The 24,126-nt window shown below is 40.9% G+C and overlaps 1 protein-coding gene across 1 annotated transcript; it reads right to left on the minus strand.

The window, feature by feature from the left end:
- Positions 1 to 565: 565 nt before the first annotated feature.
- On the minus strand, positions 566 to 13,298 carry COPRS (coordinator of PRMT5 and differentiation stimulator). The gene is made up of 4 exons (XM_020786142.3): positions 13,128 to 13,298; positions 8,181 to 8,268; positions 6,792 to 6,980; positions 566 to 1,194 (listed from the first exon to the last, which is right to left on the minus strand). The coding sequence occupies exons 1-4, from the start codon at positions 13,161 to 13,163 to the stop codon at positions 1,022 to 1,024; spliced, it is 486 nt and encodes a 161-aa protein (XP_020641801.3). The 5' UTR covers positions 13,164 to 13,298; the 3' UTR covers positions 566 to 1,021.
- Positions 13,299 to 24,126: the final 10,828 nt, after the last annotated feature.

Consider the following 24,126-nt stretch of genomic DNA (forward strand, 5'->3'; position numbering starts at 1 on the left):
GTGTTAACTGCACAAGCTGTGCAACTGCAGTGATTTTCTATCTAGGGAAAAGGCACAGGGGCAGGATAGGTGCTTCACAGTTTCAAGAAACTGGATGCACCACTAAAGACAGACTCACCTCCTCATGAATGTTGCAATCACCACTGCTACTGGCCTCTCCAAGGAATCCCACGATTTCAGAGCTTTTCTCAGGCAGTAGCAGAAAACTCATGCAAGTAATAAGAAATGATAGTTAATCACAGCCAACGTACTTACCCTCATGCAAGAGGAATTCTGCCATGTCCTTTCCCTATAGGTCTTACAAATTCCAAATGCTTAAACATACAGATAAGACCCCATCCACTTTCCTACTCTTGTAATAGAATGAGGATAGCTGAGAATAATCATTGCTAAGAGATATAAGGGTGACAATCAATAACTGCCTCTGGAAAGCATTGGTGATAAGGTCTCCAATACTGTATGTATAAATAAATCAGTGAAAAGTGGACATTCAGGTGTTAGGCAATATGGTAAATCAGCACTTCTTCCAATTTCTATGTTAAATAACGCACTTGTGTACACAGTGTACAAAACCAAATAACCTGTATTTTTCAGAAATTATCCTGTCAAAGTAATTGCCTCCTGCACACTGGTGCTCTTTTATATCAAGAAAATAAGTTACAGCAAACACAATACTGAGTTTATAATATGGAAATAATACATACTGACACCTCAGCTTAGTCAAGCACGTCAAATAAAATAATACTGTACAGGTGACAGGAAAGAAAAAAATGAGCAACTTAACAACAGCAGCAACCACACCAGCAACTTTAAAATAATAAACCAAAACCATTTATGTGATTATTTAAAGCAAAATTTTGCTCCATAATTGTTACTCAGTTATATCCTTAATCTTGTGTTGCTCTGGTCTTTGACAAGATTCAAACCTTCAGAGCACAAAAGGGTTCCTCTTGTTTTTCAGCTCAGCTTCGTGAAGGATTCTGTTTAGAAGTGACGCATCTGCCCCAAGGCTGAGCATGCATCAGTCAACAGCGTCATCAAACTGGCCATCCACTGGTGTGACCTGTGTCAGGTTCAAAGTCAGTGATGCCGCATGGTGAAAACTTGGGTCATACAAAGGTCTTTCTTGAGTGGAACATGATGTTGCTGGATCTTGATCCAAGAAACTTGCAATGTGGATTGCATCTTCAAAATCTGAAGAAGCAATTTAGGAATATTTTTTAAGTCAATGCAGTAAGTTAACATACATATTTTGTTGGTTTCATTAGGTTCAAGCCATAATCCTAAGCATTCGTGCCAGGTAGGAAAGCTCTACTGACTTTTCAGCAAAGTAATGCTACGCCACACATTTATATTCCACATTTTCTCAAAGAAACTTTGTGTGTTATAGCTAGAAGTGACCCATTTTATATTCATAACAACACTGATGACTGTCCTGGTAAGTGTTTTTCTTACACCCATTTGATAAGAAAGCTAAATCAAGAGGAAAAAGCATAGTAATAACTCACTGAGTGCTTATTAGTACAAATGCTTATTTTTCCCCTTCTTTGACATTTCCTCTGTTCATTGAAGTCAAATCACTTTTAGAAAAGAACAGAGCTTATTAGGGCTACATATGTTACAAAGACATTTCGACCTGAGAAGCCGAGCAAAATAATACTGCAAGAGAACCCAGTATTTCCAGCCCCAACACCTTTTCTAGCTTTCATTTTATGAATTAAGTCATTTTACTGTCTACCCATCAGCAGAACATAAACTCTTCTGCCAATCAGTAACTCATTCTGTTTCCTGCTTCACTTCACCTATGCTGTCATTAGTACTGCAATATGTTATGTAAGATTGAACAACTTCCCAGATGGTTCCTTTGATTAAAACAAGTTTCGGGAAGTTAATACTCGCAAGAGGACAGGAAATGACCAATTTCTAAAAACCACTTTCCCATTATTCTTCCTCTACAGTAGTTGAAAAAGGTTTTTCAGTTTCTATAATAAATAATATGAAAGAATGAAGGAGAAAAAGTATAACTAAGATTAGAATACAACTTCAAAGATATACGATCCCTCTAGGCCAGTGTTTCCCAATCCGGGGGACATGACCCCCCCCAGGGGTCACAAAGTTTTTTGGGAGGCTGTGGGTCACCTTATACGTTCTGTAGCCCTTGTTAAATAATTTCTTCCTTGAACTTTCAGAGTGGGATATTAAAAGTTAGCATGTATATATGAGATACAGGCCCGGGGGGTGGGGGCAGGACATTCTGAGAAATGATGACTTTATCCTATTAAAATGCCTTTTTATACAAACATGGTGATGGTAACTCTCGGGTTACCTAGCTATTATAAAAAGGGTTAGTGACTCAAAAAAGTTTGGGAACCACTGCTTTAGGCATTATAATATGAACACATGGGAGAGAAGGTTCCAATAATAACCTGAAATCTATGTTTTAGAATTATTAAAAATCCAGTCTTCTGTTTTCAAACAAGTAAGTAGGAAGATGGCTGGATGAACAGTTCCAAGAGTTAAGTACTTGGCTGTAGAGCCAGAGGTTGGGAGTTCAGTTCTCCACTGTGCCTCCCAGGAGCAGAACCAACCTGTGCAGCCTTGGGCAAGCTGCACAGTCCCAGAGTATCCCCAGAAGAATGGAACAGTAAGCTACTTTTGTGTACTCTATACCTAGAAAATCCTAGAAAAGATCAGAATACACAATTATAATATTATTATTTAGTAAGAGGGGAACTACAATATTTTTAAGTCAAAAAGGAGAAGCAAGAAGCCAGAAGGAAGAAAGACTAACCCACGATATTTTGCTGCTCAAGACAAAAAAATAAGATGTTGTTCTTTCCTATATTCCATGCACAGAACCTTAGTAGACTAAATATTAAATGAATTTTTTACAATGGCAGTGGAAAAAAACATCTTTCAGTACACTCACAGGTGTTGGGGCAAACCACCTAGCAAACACTGCTCTCCCTTCCAATGCTTTGCTGCTGCTTCCTTGCTGCTCCTCCAGATATCTGCTTTCTGCCTCCTCAAACAGATGCCACAAAGTGTGGCACAACTTTGTAGGAGAAGGGCAATAAAGATAAACAGTAATGGCTGCTGGGATGTTCACTATGGACTAGCTTCTCTGCTTGCTTGTGATCAGGTTTTTCCCAAACATGTGAGATGCTGGAAGAGTCCAACTAGAAGGGAGAAAGTTTCCCAACCTGGCATCATCCACATTCCTGGTCCAAAGACTGAACTGCACATTTAGGCCTGGAAAGCACCATACTTCCCAACACACCAGAGCAGTACCCATGCATACTCTAAATAAACCCTCTCTTGGATACACATCTTAATGTGGTGAAGGGGGTTGAATGTGTCACTGAAGCTCAGAGCAAGGCCATCAGGAGGCTAGAGTCCCATTATGAGCCCGGACTCCTAGCAGGGTTGCCCAGGGCAAAATGGTCACAGCTGAAGCACCAGAATAAGAGGCACCCACCCTCTTCAAGATAAATGAGCCCATCAGCAGAAGAGAAGATGGGATAAAGAAGCTCCTGGAGGGTTGCTACTGGGCATTAGCAGAAGGTGACACTGGCAGAGGACCTTTCACTGACAAAAGCAATGACACTCGAGCTAACTTTTGTTATAACTGCACAAAAGGTGGCAAAGGTAAATCACTGCTAAATATTTCTTACTTTGAAAGCCCTATGATAAGGCAATCCAAAATGAATCAAGAAATAGTTTTGCAAGATGAGAATTCTAAATCAGAAGACATTCGTGTCAAGTACTGGAGAAAAGCAAAGGACAAGTACAAATAGTGCTGGTGTTAGTGATGCAACTATAATCTTAGAATAATCTTAGAACTGCAGAGCTGGAAGGGAGTCTATGGAACATCAAATGCAGCCCCTGTCTAGGAGGCACACTGGGAATCTGAACTCCCAACCTCTGGCTCTGCAACCCAATACTTATACCACTGAACTATCCAGCAGTCTCCAGCAGTCTTTAAGATGGATAAGACATTTCAGCTAGAAGGATATCTAGTGGCTGACATGCACAGAAGTAAAAGGAAAATCCGATGCTTTACAATATATACAATTAGAACAGGGAACCTGAGAAGTACAAATCAAGGTAAACTGGAAACTGTAAAGCAAGAAAGGGAACATTTAAACATTGCTGTACTTTGTGCAAGTGAATTACAATGGAAATGATTAAGATATTTTCAATCAGACAATTACAAAGTGTAAATTTAAAAATCAGAAGAAATAAAGTTGCTTAAATACTGAGAAAGATGTTGCACAGACAGTTAGGGGCTATAATGTAAGTTCTGACTGTATAATATAAATCAAGCTTTTGGGAAAACCTATCATCATTCAAGTCTACACTCCCACTACAGATGTTGAAGAAGAAAAATTGGAAGCATCCTCACACATCCATAAAACATCTCTAAAAATTTTCCAAAAAAATTTAAAAAGTAAGGTTTTCCTTGACAAATTGTCCAGTTGTTTCCAACTCTAGGGGGTGGTGCTCATCCCCGTTTCCAAGCTGTAGAGCCAGCGTTTGTCTGTAGACAGTCTCCGTGGTCACATGGCCAGCACGACTAGACACGGAACGCCATTACTCTTCTAGCTGAGGAGCCTGTAGGTCTATGAATATGAGGGTAGCTTTACATGTGCTTTCCATCATCAAAAAGAGAAACACTATATCAACTGTGTACAGATTTGCCTTTACCTCTTATTTAATTGTTGAGTACAGTATCTCTTTAAGAGAAGAAAGCAAAAAGACAAAGGAAAAGTATAGAGTTTCAAAAAGTGTTACGGACATAAAATTACTGAGAAAAGGGAAGGAAGATTTATTCCAATAAACTTTAGCATTTCACCCACACGTATTGTAAATTATTTCTGCACCTGCGGAGAATGAGCATGCAAAGCAAGCCAGAGAATATTTTCAGTCAAGGTAGAAAACTAAGGAAAAAAGGTAGTTTAGCAGTTCTGGATGTAGTTTTGTATTTCTGAGCTAACTGTCTTAACTGGGTAACAGCATGGGTAGAAGAACAAGTTGCCATAGGAAAGTATGATGGAGGTTTTTTTAAAAGTCTCTCTTAACATCTAATTGATCAAAACGGTGGCAATACTGATTCTAAGTGTGTTTCTTTTCAAATTTAGCAAATCATCACAGATCCAGACGGTTACTTTCTCATTCTGGTTGTGGAATGCTTTAATTTTCTTTTTCAGACTTCTAAATTCCAAAGTTACTACAAGTTTACAATGAGATGTATGAAAAAAAGGCCTGAGCACCCTCATTGTATAATTAATGCCTATATCATTATGATTCCCAAGCTTGGCAAAGACTACACATAATGTGCAAACTGAACAAACATTGATGCCAAAATATTAACTGTTGCACTAGCCAATAGATTTCAAAAGTAATTACAACCTTGGTACATTTGGACCAGGCTGAGTTCATACAAAGTTGAGACTGGTAGTGGATTTGATTGCTTTGAATGACTAGAGACCTGTATAGGCTGCTATTATTTCACTTGATGCAGAAAAAGCTTTTGACAAAATATACTGGCTATTTTGCATGTACTTACTAAGTTTGGTCTCCCTCCTGAATTTCTGAAATGGATTTGGATCTTTAACTCATTTCTAAGATTCAGAATATTAACTAACAATATCTTCTCCATACCATTTCTTCTAGAAAGGGGTGCCAGAGACAAGGCTGCCCTCTTTCACCTCTTATATTTGAATTGTGTTTGGAACTATTTCCTCGTGCACGGTTTGCTTGCTTTCTGCTTTGCTTTTTTTGCATTTCTGAAGAGTCTTGCACGGTTTGTTTGCCTTGCTTCCCCCCCCCCCCTTCGGCCAGAACGGATTAATCACGTTTCCAATGGGATTTGTATGTTGGTGTGTTTTTGTTTTGTTTTGGTGATTTTTTCTTCGGCCAGAATGGATTAATTGCATCTCAATGCATTCCTACGGGAAATGGTGCTTCGAGTTACGACCATTTCGAGTTACGACCGGAGTTCCGGAACCAATTAAGTTCGTAAGTCGAGGCACCACTGTATTTACAATTGCAACATCTACTGATATCTAAATATGGTCCAGCAGCATTGAGTGCTTCAGAGTCTCCTGCATTTTTGGAAATACTTATTAAATCAGTCCTACATTATCTCTTTACAACTATTTAATGTCAGTTAATAAATATGATATACAAGGTCTCAAAGATGCATGGAACAGAAAAATTGTCTTACTTTGCCTAATCAATGGAAGACAACATTTTCCAGTAGTATGTGAGATAGATCTCCTGGCCAACACAGCTAGTGATGAAGGCTTCTGGGAGTTGTAGTCCAAGAACACCCAGAGCCTCAAAGTTGGGAACCACTGTTGTAGAAGGTTCCAATTAGAGACAGACAAGAGGCAAGACTATGCTTTTTAAAAAGCAATCTGTTTGCAAATGTATTGGCTATATTAACACATGAGCCAAATAGGTAAACTCATCCTCAGCTCAAGAGTGATTCAGCTGTCTGTTATGTGATAAAACTATGTTTTCTGCTTTTATGAAATACAAGTGTAGTATACCTGAATGTATTGAGCCTGCCAGCTCAAGGATTGAACAACTTCCTCAAGGTCATCTCCCTTCTTATTTTGAAAAACACTTTCCAAAGTCCACTTTCCATTTTCTTTAATGGAGAAAGCATTGAGGAGTGTTAAGTATTAATTCCAGCTTCACAGAATACGTATGGCAATACACCTCCAATTCAGGCACCTGGTTTTCCAGCATTTATTTAGGAAAAAATTAGGACTCTCACCTACCATAAGGATGATCATTTTCACTCTCTGCCAGCTCTTTATCCCAGTTCTCTTCCTCATACTGGGGTGCAGCTGTTGTATCTGTTGGTGTGGCTCTAACATCTAATTCCCAGGCTTTATTATCAGAGTCCAGGTCTTCAAATTCAGCCTCAAAAGTGCCTCTCACTTTTTCCACCACATCTTCTGTCCGATCTATAGAAAGGAAAGGTTTGATGAAATCAAACAGTGAATGGGACCAATACCTTTAAGGGAGTTTGGTGGATTAAAGTTAGGTAAGAAGACTCATTTTCTTCTTGACTTATTGGCTAAAATCCTGTTGCTTATAGCATGGTAAGCTGCACTACACGGAATCAGCTAGGATTCAGTGAGTCAACTCCTCTGTAAGCTCCACAGATTCAGATGGGCTTATGCTAGTAGAAATTTACTTTAGCCTAGTAAATTAGTCTAGCCAGTGCCTTGGGAAACAATTGTAATCTCATATTTGACGCAATCTGTATAGCAAGGTTTTTTTTGGGGGGGGGGGGGAGAGACATGTCCCTTCTGACATTTTGGAACTGCTATGTCTCATCAGACCTACTCAGCACAGCTGAGGATGATGGAAGATGTGGTCCAATAACATCTAGAAGGCCATTCTCCCTAGCAACTTTATGAATAATGGAATATCAGGATTTTACACCTGATTGTTTTCTGTTCTCAAAGCTTAACATGTACTGCTCCTTATTAACTTTACCTTAGTAAGCCATGATTTCTGAACCCATCATAACATGTCAAATCATCCCAAATTCTCTTACATGTCTACATCTTTAGCAAGCAAAAGTGTTGCATTTTCATACTATGCGCTAGCTGTGATTAAATTTCTGACCCCATCACAGTGGACTTAAAATATCAAAAACCCTGTTGAAGGCCTAGAGGGGGAGGCAAGTGAACACAACACTGCAACATCTCAGGCACTTGGAAGATACACCTTAAGCAACCTCATGTTCAGATGAAGAAAACATTCTCCAAGTGAAGGTTTTGCTTTGTTTTCCCATCAGTATTTAAAAGCAGTCTCTTCTCCAAAGGTCCCTGTCATTAGACTCTCACCAGCCACCGTGATGGTTTGTGATTGTTTGGGAGATAAGCACCCCTGGCCTGTCTTGAGTTACATTTTCTTGCTACAACATCATAGCTCTTAGGTTTTATACCTTCAATTGCCTGACAACAAGAGTCCACCCCCTACTAAACCACTACCAAAAGGCAATGTCTCTCCTGGCTCTTTTTTCCAGTCTTGCTGTCTGAGGACCCTCTCATGATCTGTGCATGCAAAGCACATCCTTTTCCCAGACCCAGGACTTCTCTTGTAAGCCTTTTAAGATTAAATTTCTCAGCCTCCCCAACACTGACATTAAATACCTTTTTCAGGACTCCAATCAAAAATCTTCATATTCTTTACCACTTTGGTTTCTTCCAATCCAATAAAGGCAGATCCATCAATCATTGCCTGAAGGGCAGAAATGCTTGTTTGAGAAGTTGAATGATTATGTCTTATAGGAATCCTCATAAGATGAGGTTTTGGTTGCTATCTCTTTCTTTTTGAAAAGTTTGGTTCTATTACATTTTATGCTCACACTGATGAATTTTGGGCCAGTTTGTGTTTTTTTTATACCGTGGTGACTCAAAATTAATGTTGTTGGTGATAAAAACTGACAATATCTGATGGGAATTATTAGCCTCCTCCTGTAAATCTTATTAAACCAAGCCCAACACCTCTCATAAAGAAATGTGGTGATGTTTTTTTTTTCCAGGTATTGGCCCAGGGACACCGTGTTAATCAGTTTCTGAAACCTCAAAATGTAAGCCTCCCAGGAAATCGTGTAGTTATATTGACCAAATCTCTTGCTTTGTTTTTTAAAGCAAGGCATCACTTGATTTAAAAACTTGGATGAGAGAGTGCAAAGAATGCTTGTCAAATATGCACACGATACAAAATTGGGCAGAATAGCTAATACCTTAGAAGACACACACACAAAAAATTCAAAATGACCTTGATAGGATGGAGCACTGGGCAGGAAGCAACAGAATGAAATTCAGCTAGGGTAAGTGCAAAGTCCTGCACCTCAGAAAAAGAAACCAACTGCACAGTTATAAGATGGGGGATACCTGGCTCAGCAAAACAACGAGTGAGAAGGATCTTGAAGTTGTTGTAGATCACAAGCTAAATATGAGCCAACAAAGTGATGTGGCTACAAAAAAGGCAAATGCTATTTTAGGCTGCCTTAATAGAAGTACTGTATAGTTCCCAAATCCCACAAGGTGCTAGTCCCCCTCTATTCAGCACTGGTTAGGCCTCACCTTGAGTATTATGTCCAGTTCTGGGCACCACACTTAAAGAAGGATGCTAACAAATTGGAACAAGCTCAGAGGAGGGTGACAAGGATGATCAGGGAGCTAAAAAAACAAGCCATACGAGGAAAGGCTGAAAGAACTGGGCATGTTTAGCCTTGAGAAAAGAAGACCGAGTGGTGATACAATAGGACTTTTCAAATACATTTGAAAGGCTGTCATACAGAAGAGGAGCAAGATCTGTTCTCGATCATCCCAGAGTGCAGGACACACAACAATGGGCTCAAGTTAAAGGAAGCCAGATTTCAGTTGAATATCAGGAAAAACTTCCTAATTGTTAGAGCAGTATGACAGAGGAACCAGTTACCTCAGGAGTTAGTGAGTGCTCCAATATTGGAGGCATTCAAGAAAAATGGAGATAATCACCTGGCAGATATGCTTTGATTGTATTCCTGTACTGAGCAGGGGGTTGGACTTGATGGCCTTGTAGGCCCCTTCCAACTTCACTTTTCTGATTTCTATGAACTTTACCTAAATATACAAAAATCCCACAGACCTGTACCCAGACTGTTCAAACTTCATTCTTCATGATATAATACTCACTTTTCCCCTAGGTTCAAAACAATAAACAAATAAAAAGGGAAAGGTCCGAAATCAACTTTAGAGAAAAACTCTAGGGAAGTAAAGTCAGGGGAGACCACAAAAAGCAGGCAGATCATCCTAGCACTCTTCAGCACAATAACAATACCTCATTTGTTGGTTTGTTTGTTTGATATATTTATATACTGCCCATCTTCTAGCAGATTGTTACTCTGGGTGGTGTACAGGAGAAAAACAAATTTTATGTAAAACAGAGATTATATAAAAATTAACTAGTAAAAACTAACTCTTTCATCACTACCCACATAGGAAGATGCCCTATGCAAGTAAGGCAGTATGGCCATCTAAACTTCTACATTAATGGTAACGGTGACCCTCTATGATCTCAATGAATGGCTTGTTACATCTTCCGATACCTGAAACCAAAACTTATGGATCCAGTCAATAGGCCAGTAATATTCTGGGGTGGTGTTAGACTTCCCGCAGCTACTGCTGTGAATACATTTAATGAATAAATTTCTGGGCAACTTAGTGACGTATCAAAACACAGTGTTAAAGTTCTTAAGTCAGAGACATGTTAGATGTGATATTGAACAGCCCATTAGGAAGCCCATCCGTTTGTGTCTTAATTAGAGTAGAGCGCTCCCATCCCTCCCAAGATGAATAACAGTGGAGGAGCATGACTGCTGCCAAGACCTCAGGTGGGCAGGAACTTTTACACCTCCTCTTGCTTTGCTATCCACTATTGTTTTTTAATTCAAAACTTCTGGGATTCCTAACAATATATTCAGTGTCATATGTTGTTTGCGTATGTGGGAGAAACCTCAAAGAACTTAGTACAGTATAAGGGCAACATACTGTATTTGGAAACACTATGCATCAGGAAAGAATCTCCAGAGATTCAAAGCATGAAGGGAAACTATTATTTGATGTGCAAAGGGCTTTTGTGAACACAACAGTCAGTCATCCTCCATGACTATGATAGTGACTATGGACGAACAGAACCAGGTTTTGCCATTATTGTGTGTAGAGTGGCTGTTGGACCAGATGACTTCATTATATACCGCTTAACAACGCTAGTTATAGCCTACAAAAAGCTCTGTAAGACTTTAGCCAGCCTACCTGGAGGCCCCTACTCCCCTAAACAAGTATGTGTGGGCTCTAGGAGCTTCCGAGCAGGCCATTCTCTGGAGCAGGCCATTCTCTGTTTCTTAGCACCCTCATAGCCACATCCAGTGGCAACACAAGTGAAAATCTTCTCCGTGACTGCTCCCAGATGAAAGAGCATCCTTCCAAAGAAAGCTAGGTTAGCCCTTTCCCCTTCCACAGACAAATATATTTCACTGTGAATTTTCAAACAATCCTTGAAAATATGGTTTAGACAGGGTTTCCTGGAGATTACACCATCATAGCACAGAGGCTTTTTCAGTAGTTATATCACCTGTCTTGCCAACTTACCTTTTTGAATTAGTTTTGGTTATTTTGATATTGTCTTTGGCATTTGTGGATTGGGAAGTTTAATTTTTTTATAATTGTTTATGTTTATTAAAGTGTTGCTTATTTTATCATGTTGTGAACCACCCAGAGGTAGCCAGATGGGTGGTACAGAAGTTGAATCAATGAATGAGTGAGTGAATGAATGGATGGATGTTTTCATTTTAGAGGCTTTGGGCAACTAACGATCTGGGGAAGGTTTTCCTGTGTCGAAGGGGCTTTTGGCAACTAACAATCTGGGGAAGCTGTCATCGTTTTCCTGTGTTGAAGTCATTTTGAATTTTTTTTTCTTTTTCATTCCCTAGTCATGTTTTACTACTACAATTTACTTTTCTTATTCAGGGTGCTTTAACATCATAACATTTTATCTCTTTTCACTTATACATATTTTAATTTATACTTATTTTAATCTTGTGAGCTGCCTTGAGTCTCAGTTCAGGGAAAAGGCAGACCATAGGTCAAATGAAGAAAAAAAATTGACAAATGCCTATATGGTACTTTAAAACAACTGTCAAAACTACTTTTGGTACAACACTGCTGTCATATTTTTCAAATTGTTTTTGGAGAAACCTGAAGTTTCTTAGATAGCTCCTGAGCACTCCCCAAAATGAAGATTAAGAGAAAAAAATTGAGGTTACAGAGTTAGGTCCATTTGCTTGATAAAGAAGGGGGGAAATGAGTCACCATTAAATAATGATTTTATTAAGACTAAACAGTCAAAAGCTCTGATTACGTTTTTGATTTACACAGCACTCTTAACAGACTGGAGGTTATATGAAATTGCAGAAATTGAGAGTGGGCAGGAAAAAAACATGAAAAGGATGCCCCCCTCCAAGTCTATAGTTTGTGAGAAACTTAATTCCTAGCAGAAAAAAAGTTGGACAGATGGAGTAGCCATTCGATGCACATAACAAGGCTACTAGGAAAAAGGAAAAAAAATACAGATATTTTGTTCTTAAAAACAAAAACAAGTAACTACTACCAGTAGACTTTTGTCTCCAGTCTTAACCAGAACTCAAAGGTCCAGTGTGGAAAACAGAAGACAGTGTGGATATATTGTTACTAGGAATTCATATTGAAACTAGCGGGACATACTGTAGTACGTCCAACTAAACATTACTTGACTGTTAACATTCAATTCAGTCTACTCGGGAAGATAGCAACAAATTCAGACCATCACTACCCACACATACACTATTATTGGCTTCAGTGTTTAACAACATGTCCACAACAGGCAGTGTGGGAGTTTATATCTAGAATTTTATTAACACAGGCTTAATTGACCTGTGTTTTATTCTTATTTCAAAATCTGTTGCATTTTCATGTAATTTTTCATAACAGTTTTGACTTCAGTCCTACAGAAAAATTAATTTGGAGACCAAAAGCCTGAATTCCACCAGCTGGAATACAAAACGACCTGTTACATATACGTACAGTACTTTACTGCAGAAAATAAATATACATGTTTCCAGAGCCTAGAAGATGGATTTGTCGTCGAAATGACTAGATAAGCGGGGTATAAATACAATAAATAAAAAATTAATGCAGAATATTCCTCCATGTACCAATGTCGTGCTGAAGAAACTCAGACTTCAGTCAGGGCTGAGGCATTAGATTCAATGTGCGCCTCCCCACTCACTTGACACCCCCCCCCCCGGAGGTTGTGCTGGGAGGACAAAATGTGGGGTGGAGAATAGCTATATTGCTTTAAATTTCTTAAAGGAAAGAAGGATTCTAAATAAATAGTTAATATTATGAAGTAAAACCATTACATCCACCACTGCTGCCTCAAATAATCTCCTCCAAGCAATGGGCTCCCCTACACTCCTTTTCACCCCTCCTCACGCCCTCTCCCTCCCTCTCTCTCTCTGAGTCCCGCAACCCTGAGGGGGGGCTCCTCCATTTCCTGGCTTCTTTCCTCACCCTCTCGTCTAGAACATGCTGCCCGACTGTCTCCATATCCCGGCTGATTGGGAGTGGTTTGTCCCTCAGCCCTCACGGTCGCCCTTCCACAACCACCGGCTCCCTAAAGCGAACACCGGCGCCAAGCACCCCAAAACACCGGCTGCTGCTGTGGCCCCTTCTTGCTGCACCTCCTCGGCGGGCAGAGCGGCGCGCCTCCCCGCGGAGAGCCCCAGCCAGAGCCGCTTTTGAAGCAGCCAGCCAATCCGCGCCCGCGATGCACGAGCGTAACGTTCCTCGGAGAGGGAGAGAGAGAGACACGTGTCTCCCTTCGAACTCTGGGCGCGTGGAGGGCCGAGGGTGCGGCACAGAAGGGCGGCTGTACTCGTTTCCTTCCTCCGCCGCTGGGTTTTGTGTGTTTGTTTGCTTTTTGTTTTGTTGCCGCGCCAGAGGCAGCCTTGTGCCTACATAGGTCGCAAAGCAATTTCCCCAAAATGGGGCTTCCTCCCCCCCCACCCCAAGTCGTGTGCCGTAAGGTTGCAGACAGGCAGACCAGCCTTATGCAGGTTCAACTAGGCGCAGGAGCTGTGTCTTTTGAGGCGACATATAAATCTTTTGTTATGTGATCTCGCTCTCTCCTAGGATGTCGTTTTCGTCTTTTTGTTTGTTTGTTTGCTTTATTTTTACCTTAAACGTGCATGATGCTCTGTAGCTTCGATGTAGCCTCCGGGGCGCAGAAGGAGGGCCGTTCCTGAAGGACGGTGGTCTGGCGCTAAAAGGGACTTTTCGACGGGTGTGTCGCAGTTTGGCGTGCGGAGCATTCCCTCTGCACGACTTTTCAGCGGGTGCAAGAACACGGTTCTCTTTTACCTCTCGACACCCTTCTCCTCGCGCGCATAGAGTAACGACTTTGCAGAAAATCATCACTGCAAGAGGACTTGGTGTCAAAATTAAAGCCTGCGTGGATAACCAACAGACCCTGACAAGGGCAAGGAAGGGGGTTCGTCTGGGTCAATGTTCGTTGTTCTGCTTTCAGACTAGTTTCCGGAAAGTAGGTGTGAACGTCAGCTTCTCTTCCTCAACTGTTCATTTCATTCATTTATATTTAAGAAAATAAAGTGCATTAACCTGCAGCCACCTAAGCCTTCTTCGTACTTTCCCTCATGAAGTTACCAGTGCAGCTGACCCCGCCCTGCATCCTACATATGTGTGGATTCGCCCCTGGGTGCTCTGTGGGGGAAAAGGGACATTCTGTGTACTCTGAAATAATTCTTTATCGCTTCACATTTAGAGACTGAATGAATCCGCATAATGGGGGGGTGGGCGAAGTACATTAAAACTCATTGTGTAGGCAGAGGTACTCTCCCTCTCTAGAATCTGAACTGATTCAGACATTTCCAGGTCTGCAGTTCTAAGATGATGGTTAGGGGGAGGATTTCAATGACATTTTACATTTTCTCTGAATCCTGCATTTGAACCCATTGCCATTGTTTAGTCGTTAAGTCGTGTCCAACTCTTTGTGACCCCATGGACCAGAGTACGCCAGGCCCTCCCGTCTTCCACTGCCTCCCAGAGTTTGGGCAAAGTCATGTTGGTCACTTCGATGACACTGTCCAACCATCTCATCCTCTGTCATCCCCTTCTCTTGCCTTCACACTTTCCCAACATCAGGTCTTTTCCAGGGAGTCTTCTCATGAGGTGGCCAAAGTACCTGTATTGGAACCTCAGCTTTAGGATCTGGCCTTCCAGTGAGTACTCAGGGTTGATTTCTTTCAAAATGGATGGGTTTGTTCTCCTTGTGTCCAGGGGACTTTCAAGAGTCTCCTCCAGCACCACAATTCAAAAGCATCAAATCTTCGGTGGTCAGCCTTTCTTTATGGTCCAGCTCTCACTTCCCATACATCGTTACTGGAAAAAACAGTATTGTATCAACATGAGTAATCTGACCTTTCTTACTCATAAACACGTTCAGGCCCACCCATAAGCTCAAACATAGGTTGCAGGGGGGAAAAAGACAAGTCATGATGACGACTTTACAGCACATCATTCTTGAAATAGCTCAACAACTGAAGGTTGGACAGTCTTTCCCTAGCAAATTGATATAAACAAATATGGGAGGCAGTATTAATGGATAAACTGACAGAAAAATTCAAATAAGCCATGGAACAAAAAGAGTTTAAAACTTGGCCCTTGTGTATTTATTTTTACCCAACAGAAGATGGAGCAATGCTGCAAATACCCATAGTACTACATGGAATTGAGGTTTTCTCCTGCAAAACTCAGAACTGAGTTATAAATTAGTTCTGGTGCTATTTGATTTTGTGACAACTAGTATTTTCCCTTCACCATGCAAAATAAAGCTTGCAAATGGATTGTTTGTTCCAGTTGGAGTTTATAGAGAATTAGCTCTCTAAACCAGTTCCATTGTGGCTTCCATGCATAAAGTGCGCAGATGAGGGCTTCATCTAGGCCAGGGGTCTCAAACATGTGGCCTGGGGGCCATTTGCGGCCCGCCGGACAATAGTTTGCGGCCCCTGCCTTGCCTGCCCCCCCGAAGCACCCACGCGTCCACTGCTGTCAAGAGTAAAAAAAAGCCTCGCTCGACGACTCTCTCCCAAGACAGCGCCACTTGCACCCTCCATCCAGAACTGCAGCCTGCCAGCCAGCCGGCCTGTCTGCTGGCTAAGGAAGCTCCTGGGCGGCTTCCTCGGGCTCTTGCTCCGCTTGGCGGAGAATCGGATGCGGCCCATCCTCACCCAGCCTCTGCCTCCAGAGGCCCCCAGGTAAATTGAGTTTGAGACCCCTGATCTAGGCAGTTAGACTTCACCCCTTCCTACTGATTTGCTTATTATACTTTCAGGAATACAGAAAACTGGTCCCAACTTTGCAAAGTTGCTACTTGCCAGAGAGAACAAATTGACTATATTAAGGTGACAGGCCAGTGAAGGCTGTATTTGAAACTACAGTATGTTTTTGAAGATAGCACTGAAGAGGTCAGTTTTTAATATGCAATGGCTAGACATCAAATTTCGTGCTGGCTTGTTCCATGACTATCACCAGTTGCTGAAGATAAATGCAAAGGTTATTGCAAAGTGTACTATAAAAACATTTGAATTAAGCATTATGGAAATTAAGAGCTGTGGACTCTCATGCAAAAAGTCTGCTACCTGAAAATTAACTCAGTTTAAGGGTCTACTTCATTGGTTCAAAGTCTAGTACAAGTTCAGATAGTAAAAGCATAGAGGATTAAGACACAGCCTCTGCAAAAACCTGCAAGCCACGTTCAGAGTGATAAAAAAGGCAAAGACCTGCACATAGACTAGTATGGCGGCCTGTGTAATCAAGAACTGTCAGACAGCAGAGTGCCTGTGAGTTTTGCAATGGTGATGTCATTTAACTCTTGCAACATCGCTGAATTTTCCAAGCAGATGTTCTCAAATAGCCCAACAGTTCCATCATAGAAAAACAAAAGCAATACTGTATATGGTTTCACTTTTGGCTTGGCACCATATTTCCCCAATCTTTCGCTGAAACAATATGAAGCATTTGTTACCTGTTTTGATGAAAGTTTTTAGCAAGATCGTTCAAAAGAGATAGATATGCCAAAGTTTCAAAAAGGCATGTCTTCATTATCACTTACAAAATTATTACAAGTAATTATGAATGGGTGAAATATAAATCACCTTTTTTTAAAAGGAGTGAAAGCCAGTGTTGACCAGAAAGCAGAAGATAAAGAAGTGATTGACTTTGGAACTTGTAGTTTTCATGTTGCATATGGTTTTTTTTAAAAAAATCAGGATTTCAAGCAGCAAAATTAGACATGAATTCATACGTCGTGCAACATATATTATCTGTTCAAAGATACCCCAGCTACAAGGACATCATCCATGGCCTTGACTTGAAGCACACAATTTCTTCAGAAGTTTTGCTCCACTAGATAATTGGGAATGTTAAATGCCTTGATAGGCTGCTGGTGTTTGTGGCATCAAGGAATATGTAAACCTGAAAGTTGCATAAAACCTGCAAGGTCAGATCCACTCATGAAGTGCAAAATGGCTTTCATGGAAGCAGCTGATGGGGATTGTAAACTGTTTCTCCAAAGGTTCCAAAACAAAACAGACAAAACACAAACATTGTGATCTTTTTGTGTGCAAAGAGCTTTGTGGACTAACAAGATGTTACATAAAATCAGAAAAAGCTGAAAAGTGTGTCTTCAAGTTCCTAGTTAACAATGGTTATGAAACTGTCTAAGCACTTGCTTGCCAGAAGCAAGGTCAACACTGGCTTTGCAGCAAAGAAGCTGTTAAAATAAATTAAATGGAGTGAATATCAAGTGGCGATTTTTACCTAGGATTCAAAAACATAGTAGTGGCTGCCTCTGAAAAGCTGATTGAGAGAAGCCCTTTGCAGTCTCATGACCTATCAATATTAAATCCTGCTATAATTATTATGCACAAGCCAAATCTTGGGACTCTGCAGAGTAGGGACTGTATTTACACTTATATGTGCAGCCAATAAAATAAATGATAAAATAGTAGAACTATCAGGGCAATACACTGCTTTAGCCACAGCTTATCACAATGAATTCAAAGCTGACTTTGAAGCATACATTGCAAAACAGGATTATGAGGTTGAACTGGTTGCATTTTGCAGTGGTATTTTGATGGCCCACAATGGTTTCTCAGATCTGTGGAATGTGGTCAAAATGTGCCTTATCCTGTCTAATGGTAATACTTCTGTTTGAAAGTGGATTTTTTGGTTATTTATCATCACTGCATGCCGTCATGTCAGTTTTGACTTATGGCAAGCCTTTCTAGGGTTTCTTAGACAGACAATATACAGAAGTGGCTTACCATTCCCTTCTTCTGGGGGCATCTCAAGTTGTCCAAAGGTACACAGCCTGATTCTTCTCACATGAGGCTCAGTGAAAAATGGAAATCCCAACCTCTGGCTCTGCAGCCAGATTCCTAAACCACTGAGCTTTTCATTTTCAGTTAATAAATCAACATTAGGTTTACAATGATATCTTGAATACACTTGGAGGTTAGACACCATAAGCAACATGAACCAACTCAGAAGGAGAGAAATTAAACACCTTGAAGATGCTAAAACAAGGCTAAGTGAAGAAGCCAAAATTGAAAAGACAACAATCAGAAACAAAGAAATGTAAAGCAGAAAGAGAAATGTAGAAGTGACAACTTTATATCTTGTTTTTTTAAAATGAATACTTGTACTCTAACTTCTAACTTGGTTTTTATTGCAATTTCAAAACTAATGTGGTTTCAGTTACCATTTTGGATAGAACAGTAACTTAAATGCGTTTTTATATAATTATTAGTGTACCTAATAAACAGCCACCATTGTTAAGAGGTTTATTGACATTTCTTTGTGTAATTTTCTTTGTGTAATTTTAATTGAAATGTAAAACAAACTATTATGCAGATATTATTTAAAGAAGCTCATATTAAATCTTTTCATTTTGGCATATAAAGCCCATGTAGTTTTAGAGTAGAACATAAAGCCTTTAATTAATGAAGTAAGCTACTAATTATTAAAATTTGTAATACTTGAATGGTGGTCAGGGAAACTGACAAAAGTCAGTCAGGAAAAGTCAGAGAAATGGAAAAATATAATTCCAGTGGCAACCCTGTACTGTTATCATTCATATTTTATTGTTCTGGACGTTGATATTTGGATTTGGAAGTAATGCATCACTTATACATTGAAAGTCAGAATAGACATGACTTGTCCAGCCTCTGACAGGAAAGCAGCAGCAACAGCAACAAGAAAAAATTATCAAAGAAAAAACTGTGCCAGTTTAATTCACCAATTTCTGCCACATCCCAGTGTGAGGCCCCCAAAATGGAGGCCTTAGTGGGAGTGCCGTCGCTCTCGAAGAGAACCCTTCACACTCAAACATCCCCACCTCCGTCCCCAACGCGTCGGGAAGAGAAAGGCGTGGAGACCCCAGATTGGGAACAAGAGGTCGCCGAACCCCTTACCTTAAATAAGGGGGTAGATACGGGAGATTTGGAGGCGACTATGAAAGGGTTAACCCTTACCCCGGAACCCGGGGGATCTTTGGCGGGAAGACGGAGGGAGGAGATTGAGGCAGCGGCGGGAGATATAAGAGGGAAGCCAGCGGAGATACCGGGGGGATGGGAGTGGGTCTGGATGGAGGATCCCTGGACCCACAAGTGGGAGCAGGTCCGAGTCCCCCATGATGAGGCGGAGAAACGCCGTCAACTTGGGCTGAAGCCTCGCCCTTCGTATTGGGGTGAGACTGAGGCCAAGGAGTGGAGAAGGAAGCTCCGGGAAGAAAGAGAAGCTGTGGCCCGAGAGCTAGAAAGGAAAAAACAATGGCATATAGCCGAATTGAGGAAGTTGGGGGGTTACCCGGTCCCTGGGGAGTCGAAGGAGGAGACGGGTCGTCCTGGGGTGAGTGGAGCGGGGATGAAGAGACTTTACCGCTGATATCTCTGGACGAAGAATTGGACCCTGGGCAGGGAACTGTGCCGTTGTTAACAGGACCTTGGAACCCAGAGACGACAAACCCTTTTATAAACGGTTTATGGACCCCGTTAAAGCCGAGCAATGTGTTGCAGGAATCGTTGAACCCCTTTTTAGGGGTGAACCCAGTTGGAGTTGATGTTGCAATAAATACTGAACCATTTGATTTACCTCAACCGACTCGTCCTTTATTTGAAGAGCCGACAGCCCCAAAAACTGAACCCTCACACCCAGCATGGACTTTTTACTGGAGAAAACACCACTTTACTGCTTTGATAAACCATTCCACGAAGCAAATATCAGTGCTTCACCTGCTATTAGGCTATTTGACAGTTTCCACAAACAGGTTGCATGGCAGTTTGCATTAACATACTGAGGCTCCAATACTTTGGCCATCTCATGAGAAATCTGCCTGGAAAAGACCCTGATGTTGGGAAAGAGTGAAGGCAAGAGGAGAAGGGGACGACAGAGGATGAGATGGTTGGACAGTGTCACCGAAGCAACCAACATGAAATTGACCCAACTCCGGGAGGGAGGGGAAGACAGGAGGGCCTGGCGTGCTCTGGTCCATGGGGTCACAAAGAGTCTTACATGACTAAACGACAACAACAGCACAGCTATTAATATCTTTGTCACACCTCTTCCAGGAAATAATCTTGATGTTTCTACTGGAGAAAGCTGTCCAAGTATTTATTTTTGCCTGATATATCCAGGCTCTCAAGAAACCATTGTACGGGAAAATCTGTTACATTCATTTTACTTTTCAAGGAACACAACCAAAGATTAAAAAATTAGTCTGGGTCTTCTGTAGGCATAGGATCCTAATAAAATACAGTAACTAGCATGCTGAAAGGAAACAATGCACTTTGCTTTCCCCCTCATTTAAATATATTCTGCAGACCTTGGCCTTTGATTTTTAAGTACTGTACTAAAAAAACACAGAATTATATTGAACGTGAACTGCAGACGAATATGATGGACTCAAAATCCTATTAGTTACCCCTGCAGTCACAATGACGTGACTTTGTGGGAGGCAATTTGCCTCAAGTTAAGAAATCACTGTTGACATGATCTATTGTATGGTGAGTCACACTACTGCAACCGTAATGCCTATGGTGATTTTTTTTTAAATGTGGGACAGTTCGCCTTCAAAAGTTATACTGCTACCATTAACACCATTCTAAAAGTCCAATAGGATTTTGGACAGTGGATATCATATGAAAATATTTGTGATGTTTCGTACATACACTGATCCCTGAGCACTGTGAAGTTACACAGGACACCACCGCTATAGCATGTTTGCAATATTAACTTTGTTTACAAATGTATGAGTGAAATGTAAGTGGAGGCAAACAGGGTGTACTTCAAGACGAGAAAGGCAGAGGGAGCTCTCTTAAAGAGCAATTGGGGCAGACACAGCATGCATGCATACCCACTTGGACATATGACTTGTTTGGATTACAATACCCAGACTCCCCAATAACTAGGCTGCCTGGGGGATTGTGGGTTTTGTAGTCCCTCAAAGATCAGATTACACATTTCCAGGCTCTGATATGCTCAGCTCTCTATTCACCACTGTCTGTCTCTCCACCAGCAATATTCTCATCTGTAATTTGCCACCTATAAGATTCAGATGCCATCTTTGCAGCCAGCCAGCCACAGCCATTGCAAAGTAGTAATGTGGCCTTGCCAAAGCTAGACTCTTAACTGGGCTGACTTCTAGACAAAACTGTAATGAAAGACTCATGCACAATACCATATTTTCCGTGTATAAGATGCCCCCACGTATAAGACACCGCCCCAACTTTTCTAACCCCAAATTAGAAACTTTGATCACTGCTTTCCCTGCCACTTCCTAAGCCCCACAAAGTTTAGCAAGTGGAGGGGGAAAGCAGTGATCCAAGCAATCCTGTAGCCCTTTGATTGCTGCTTTCCCCCTCCCTTTTGTAAGCCCTGCAGGACAGGGAAAGCAGCGATAAAAGCACAGCAGGATCGCTTTGATCCCTCCCCCTCCACTTGTTTTTGTTCTCAGCTTCTGTGTCTGCCCTCAATTTTTAGTCTAAATATTTTAGACAAAAGTATCGTCTTATACACAGACAAATACAGTAATCAGGCTGAGTATTTTCAACAATATTCAGTTACACATCTTGGAAATCTTTTTGTAAGCAACTGAATCCGCTCTACCTTGGAAGTGTTACTTACACACAGAGTTCATGATATGAGCCGAAATAAATTAGATTAACAATTACAGTGGTGCCTCATTTGACAACATTAATTCGTTCCAGCAAAATTGCTGTAGAGCGAAAACATCGTCAAACAAAATAAAAAACCAATTGAAACACATTGAAAAACATTCAATGCGTTCCAATGGGCTGAATACCTGCTTGTCCAGCGAAGATCCTCCCTATGGCGGCCATTTTCTGGTGCTGTTAAGCGAAAAATCAGTCCTAAAAACAGCGGGGGGGGGGATTTTCTTCAGCCGGTGGCCAATTTGAACCCAACGATCAGCTGTTTACTGATCATCGTAAAGCGAAAATCAGTTCCTGAAGCAGGGAACCGATCATCGTGAAATGAAAAAAACCATTTAAACCATTGTTTTGCGATCACAAAAGCGATTGCAAAAACTTCACCATTAAGCGGATTTGTCGTAGAGCGGGGTAATCGTCCAGCGGGGCACGACTGTATCATGGCACTTGTATGCCATCAAGCCACATTGCCAAGTCATTTAATTCGATTAGCAGACTATATATATAAGTTGACCGTCAGTTTGTAAAGTAAAGGCAGCCTCAGGAGAGAACAGAACTCTCTACTGATAAACTGAGAAAGGAATTGACTTTTCTCTTCTTCACATTATACACATAAGGGTGTATCACACCCTTTAACACACAAACACACACACACACACACACACACACAAAAAGTCTGGTTTTAGGTCCTCAGACATGCTGAAGTTGACACCCCTGCTCTATCAGCAACTCTCTCTTGATGAATTTTAATTCCAGTTTACAACAAGATCAGACTTGCAGCAAGCCAAGTCCTTCACCTTGGGATTCCTCCACCTGTGTGACTGACAATAATAAAAAAGTCAGAGAATGAGAAAAATTGTTAATTGGCAAGAATGCAACATCGTTAAAGTAAATTACACTGATTTACATGACTTGCCACATTGTTGGTAACATGTTTATAAGCCTAATGTTTTTAGTAAAAGCAAAAAAGAATAGGGCTGTTTTGGAAGAGAGCAGAAACATCTGGTGTACTCCACCTATGACAATTCCTGACTTCCAGTGTTGCATACTACAAATATCAGGTTGGAACTAAACGCATGAAAACAGAGGATCAGACAAACCAAGAATCTGGAGCTGTATCCATTTCACCTCCAAACTGTATGTCTGTCCATAAGAATGCATAGAGTACCTCTACTGGAAAGAGAACTTTAAAGGATAGATAAGCCATTTGTTATGGGACTAGAAAGCATGGTTTAATTTAAGGCAGTGTTATATACCACTATTGGCATGGTATATATGTTGAAATTAGAGATGGGCAGGACATGATTCAGCTGCACAGCTGTTCCGTAGGCACCCCTGCTTGTCTTGCCACGCCTCCTCTAGCAGGCGGCCACTCAGAAGCAATGGCACAGGTTCCTGAGTGGGCACCTGGCAGAAGACTTGGGGTAAGAGAAGATGGGTTGCCTGCCAAACAGCTGTGCAGCCGAACCACTGAACTGTGGTCCGTGCCCATCTCCAGTGGAAGGAAAGAAAGAAGAAAGGAAAAAAGTGAGAAGGCTCAATTTTGCAGCTGTCTGGAAAGAAAGTCTTGGGGAAGTCTACTCACATTGGTCAATACTACCTGGCCTTGATAATCATAATCATAATGATAATGATAAGGATAAGGATAAGGAGAAGGAGAAGGAGAAGGAGGAGAAGGAGAAGAAGAAGTCGCTTTTGAAATTGTCAATTATGACAATCAAGCCTGGATTTCTGCTTTCCACTGGGCCTGCCACAGACCAGTAAAAAAAGATTTTCTGGCTCCACAAAGATATATTCATTTTCATGTTTGTCCACACACCCCACTCAACCATTAACAGACTGGATCAGCGATCTTTTGGGCTGATATATGAATTATACAGCATAGATCAAGTATTAGATTAATACAAGAGATAAACCTTATGCCAACTCATTCAAAATTAAAATTACTTAAGCAGAGGTTTTCACTTTTCCTGTTTTTTCCTGTTAAAAATAGAAGCTGACAACTATAATAGTGATTAGTTTTATATTATGGGCAACAAGATCCTAAAGCTGAATAAAGCCTAACTGTAATTGTGGCTAAATTATCTGTATGGATGTGAAACCTTCTTCGAGGCAACAATCTATTAAAAAAGATGATAAATTGTTATTAGAAGATATTTCAAGGAAATGAGAAATTGACAGAAGAAGACTTAAGAGTTAAAGGATCAGCAAGATAATATTCACCAGGAAAAAGCCCATCAAGAAAATCATAATATGGTCTTCTG

This window comes from Pogona vitticeps, chromosome 2, assembly GCF_051106095.1.
Source record: "Pogona vitticeps strain Pit_001003342236 chromosome 2, PviZW2.1, whole genome shotgun sequence".
Taxonomy (NCBI): domain Eukaryota; kingdom Metazoa; phylum Chordata; class Lepidosauria; order Squamata; family Agamidae; genus Pogona; species Pogona vitticeps.

What these genes read in the sequence shown, in the direction of transcription:
- COPRS (XM_020786142.3), bottom strand. Translation starts at nt 13,163, where the DNA reads ATGGAGACAGTCGGGCAGCATGTTCTAGACGAGAGG. An exon ending in AGCATGTTCTAGACGAGAGG is followed by an intron (nt 8,269 to 13,127) that starts GTGAGGAAAGAA and finishes TCTGCCCTTCAG; the next exon opens with GCAATGATTGATGGATCTGC. An exon ending in TGAAAATGATCATCCTTATG is followed by an intron (nt 1,195 to 6,791) that starts GTAGGTGAGAGT and finishes TTGCTTCTTCAG; the next exon opens with ATTTTGAAGATGCAATCCAC.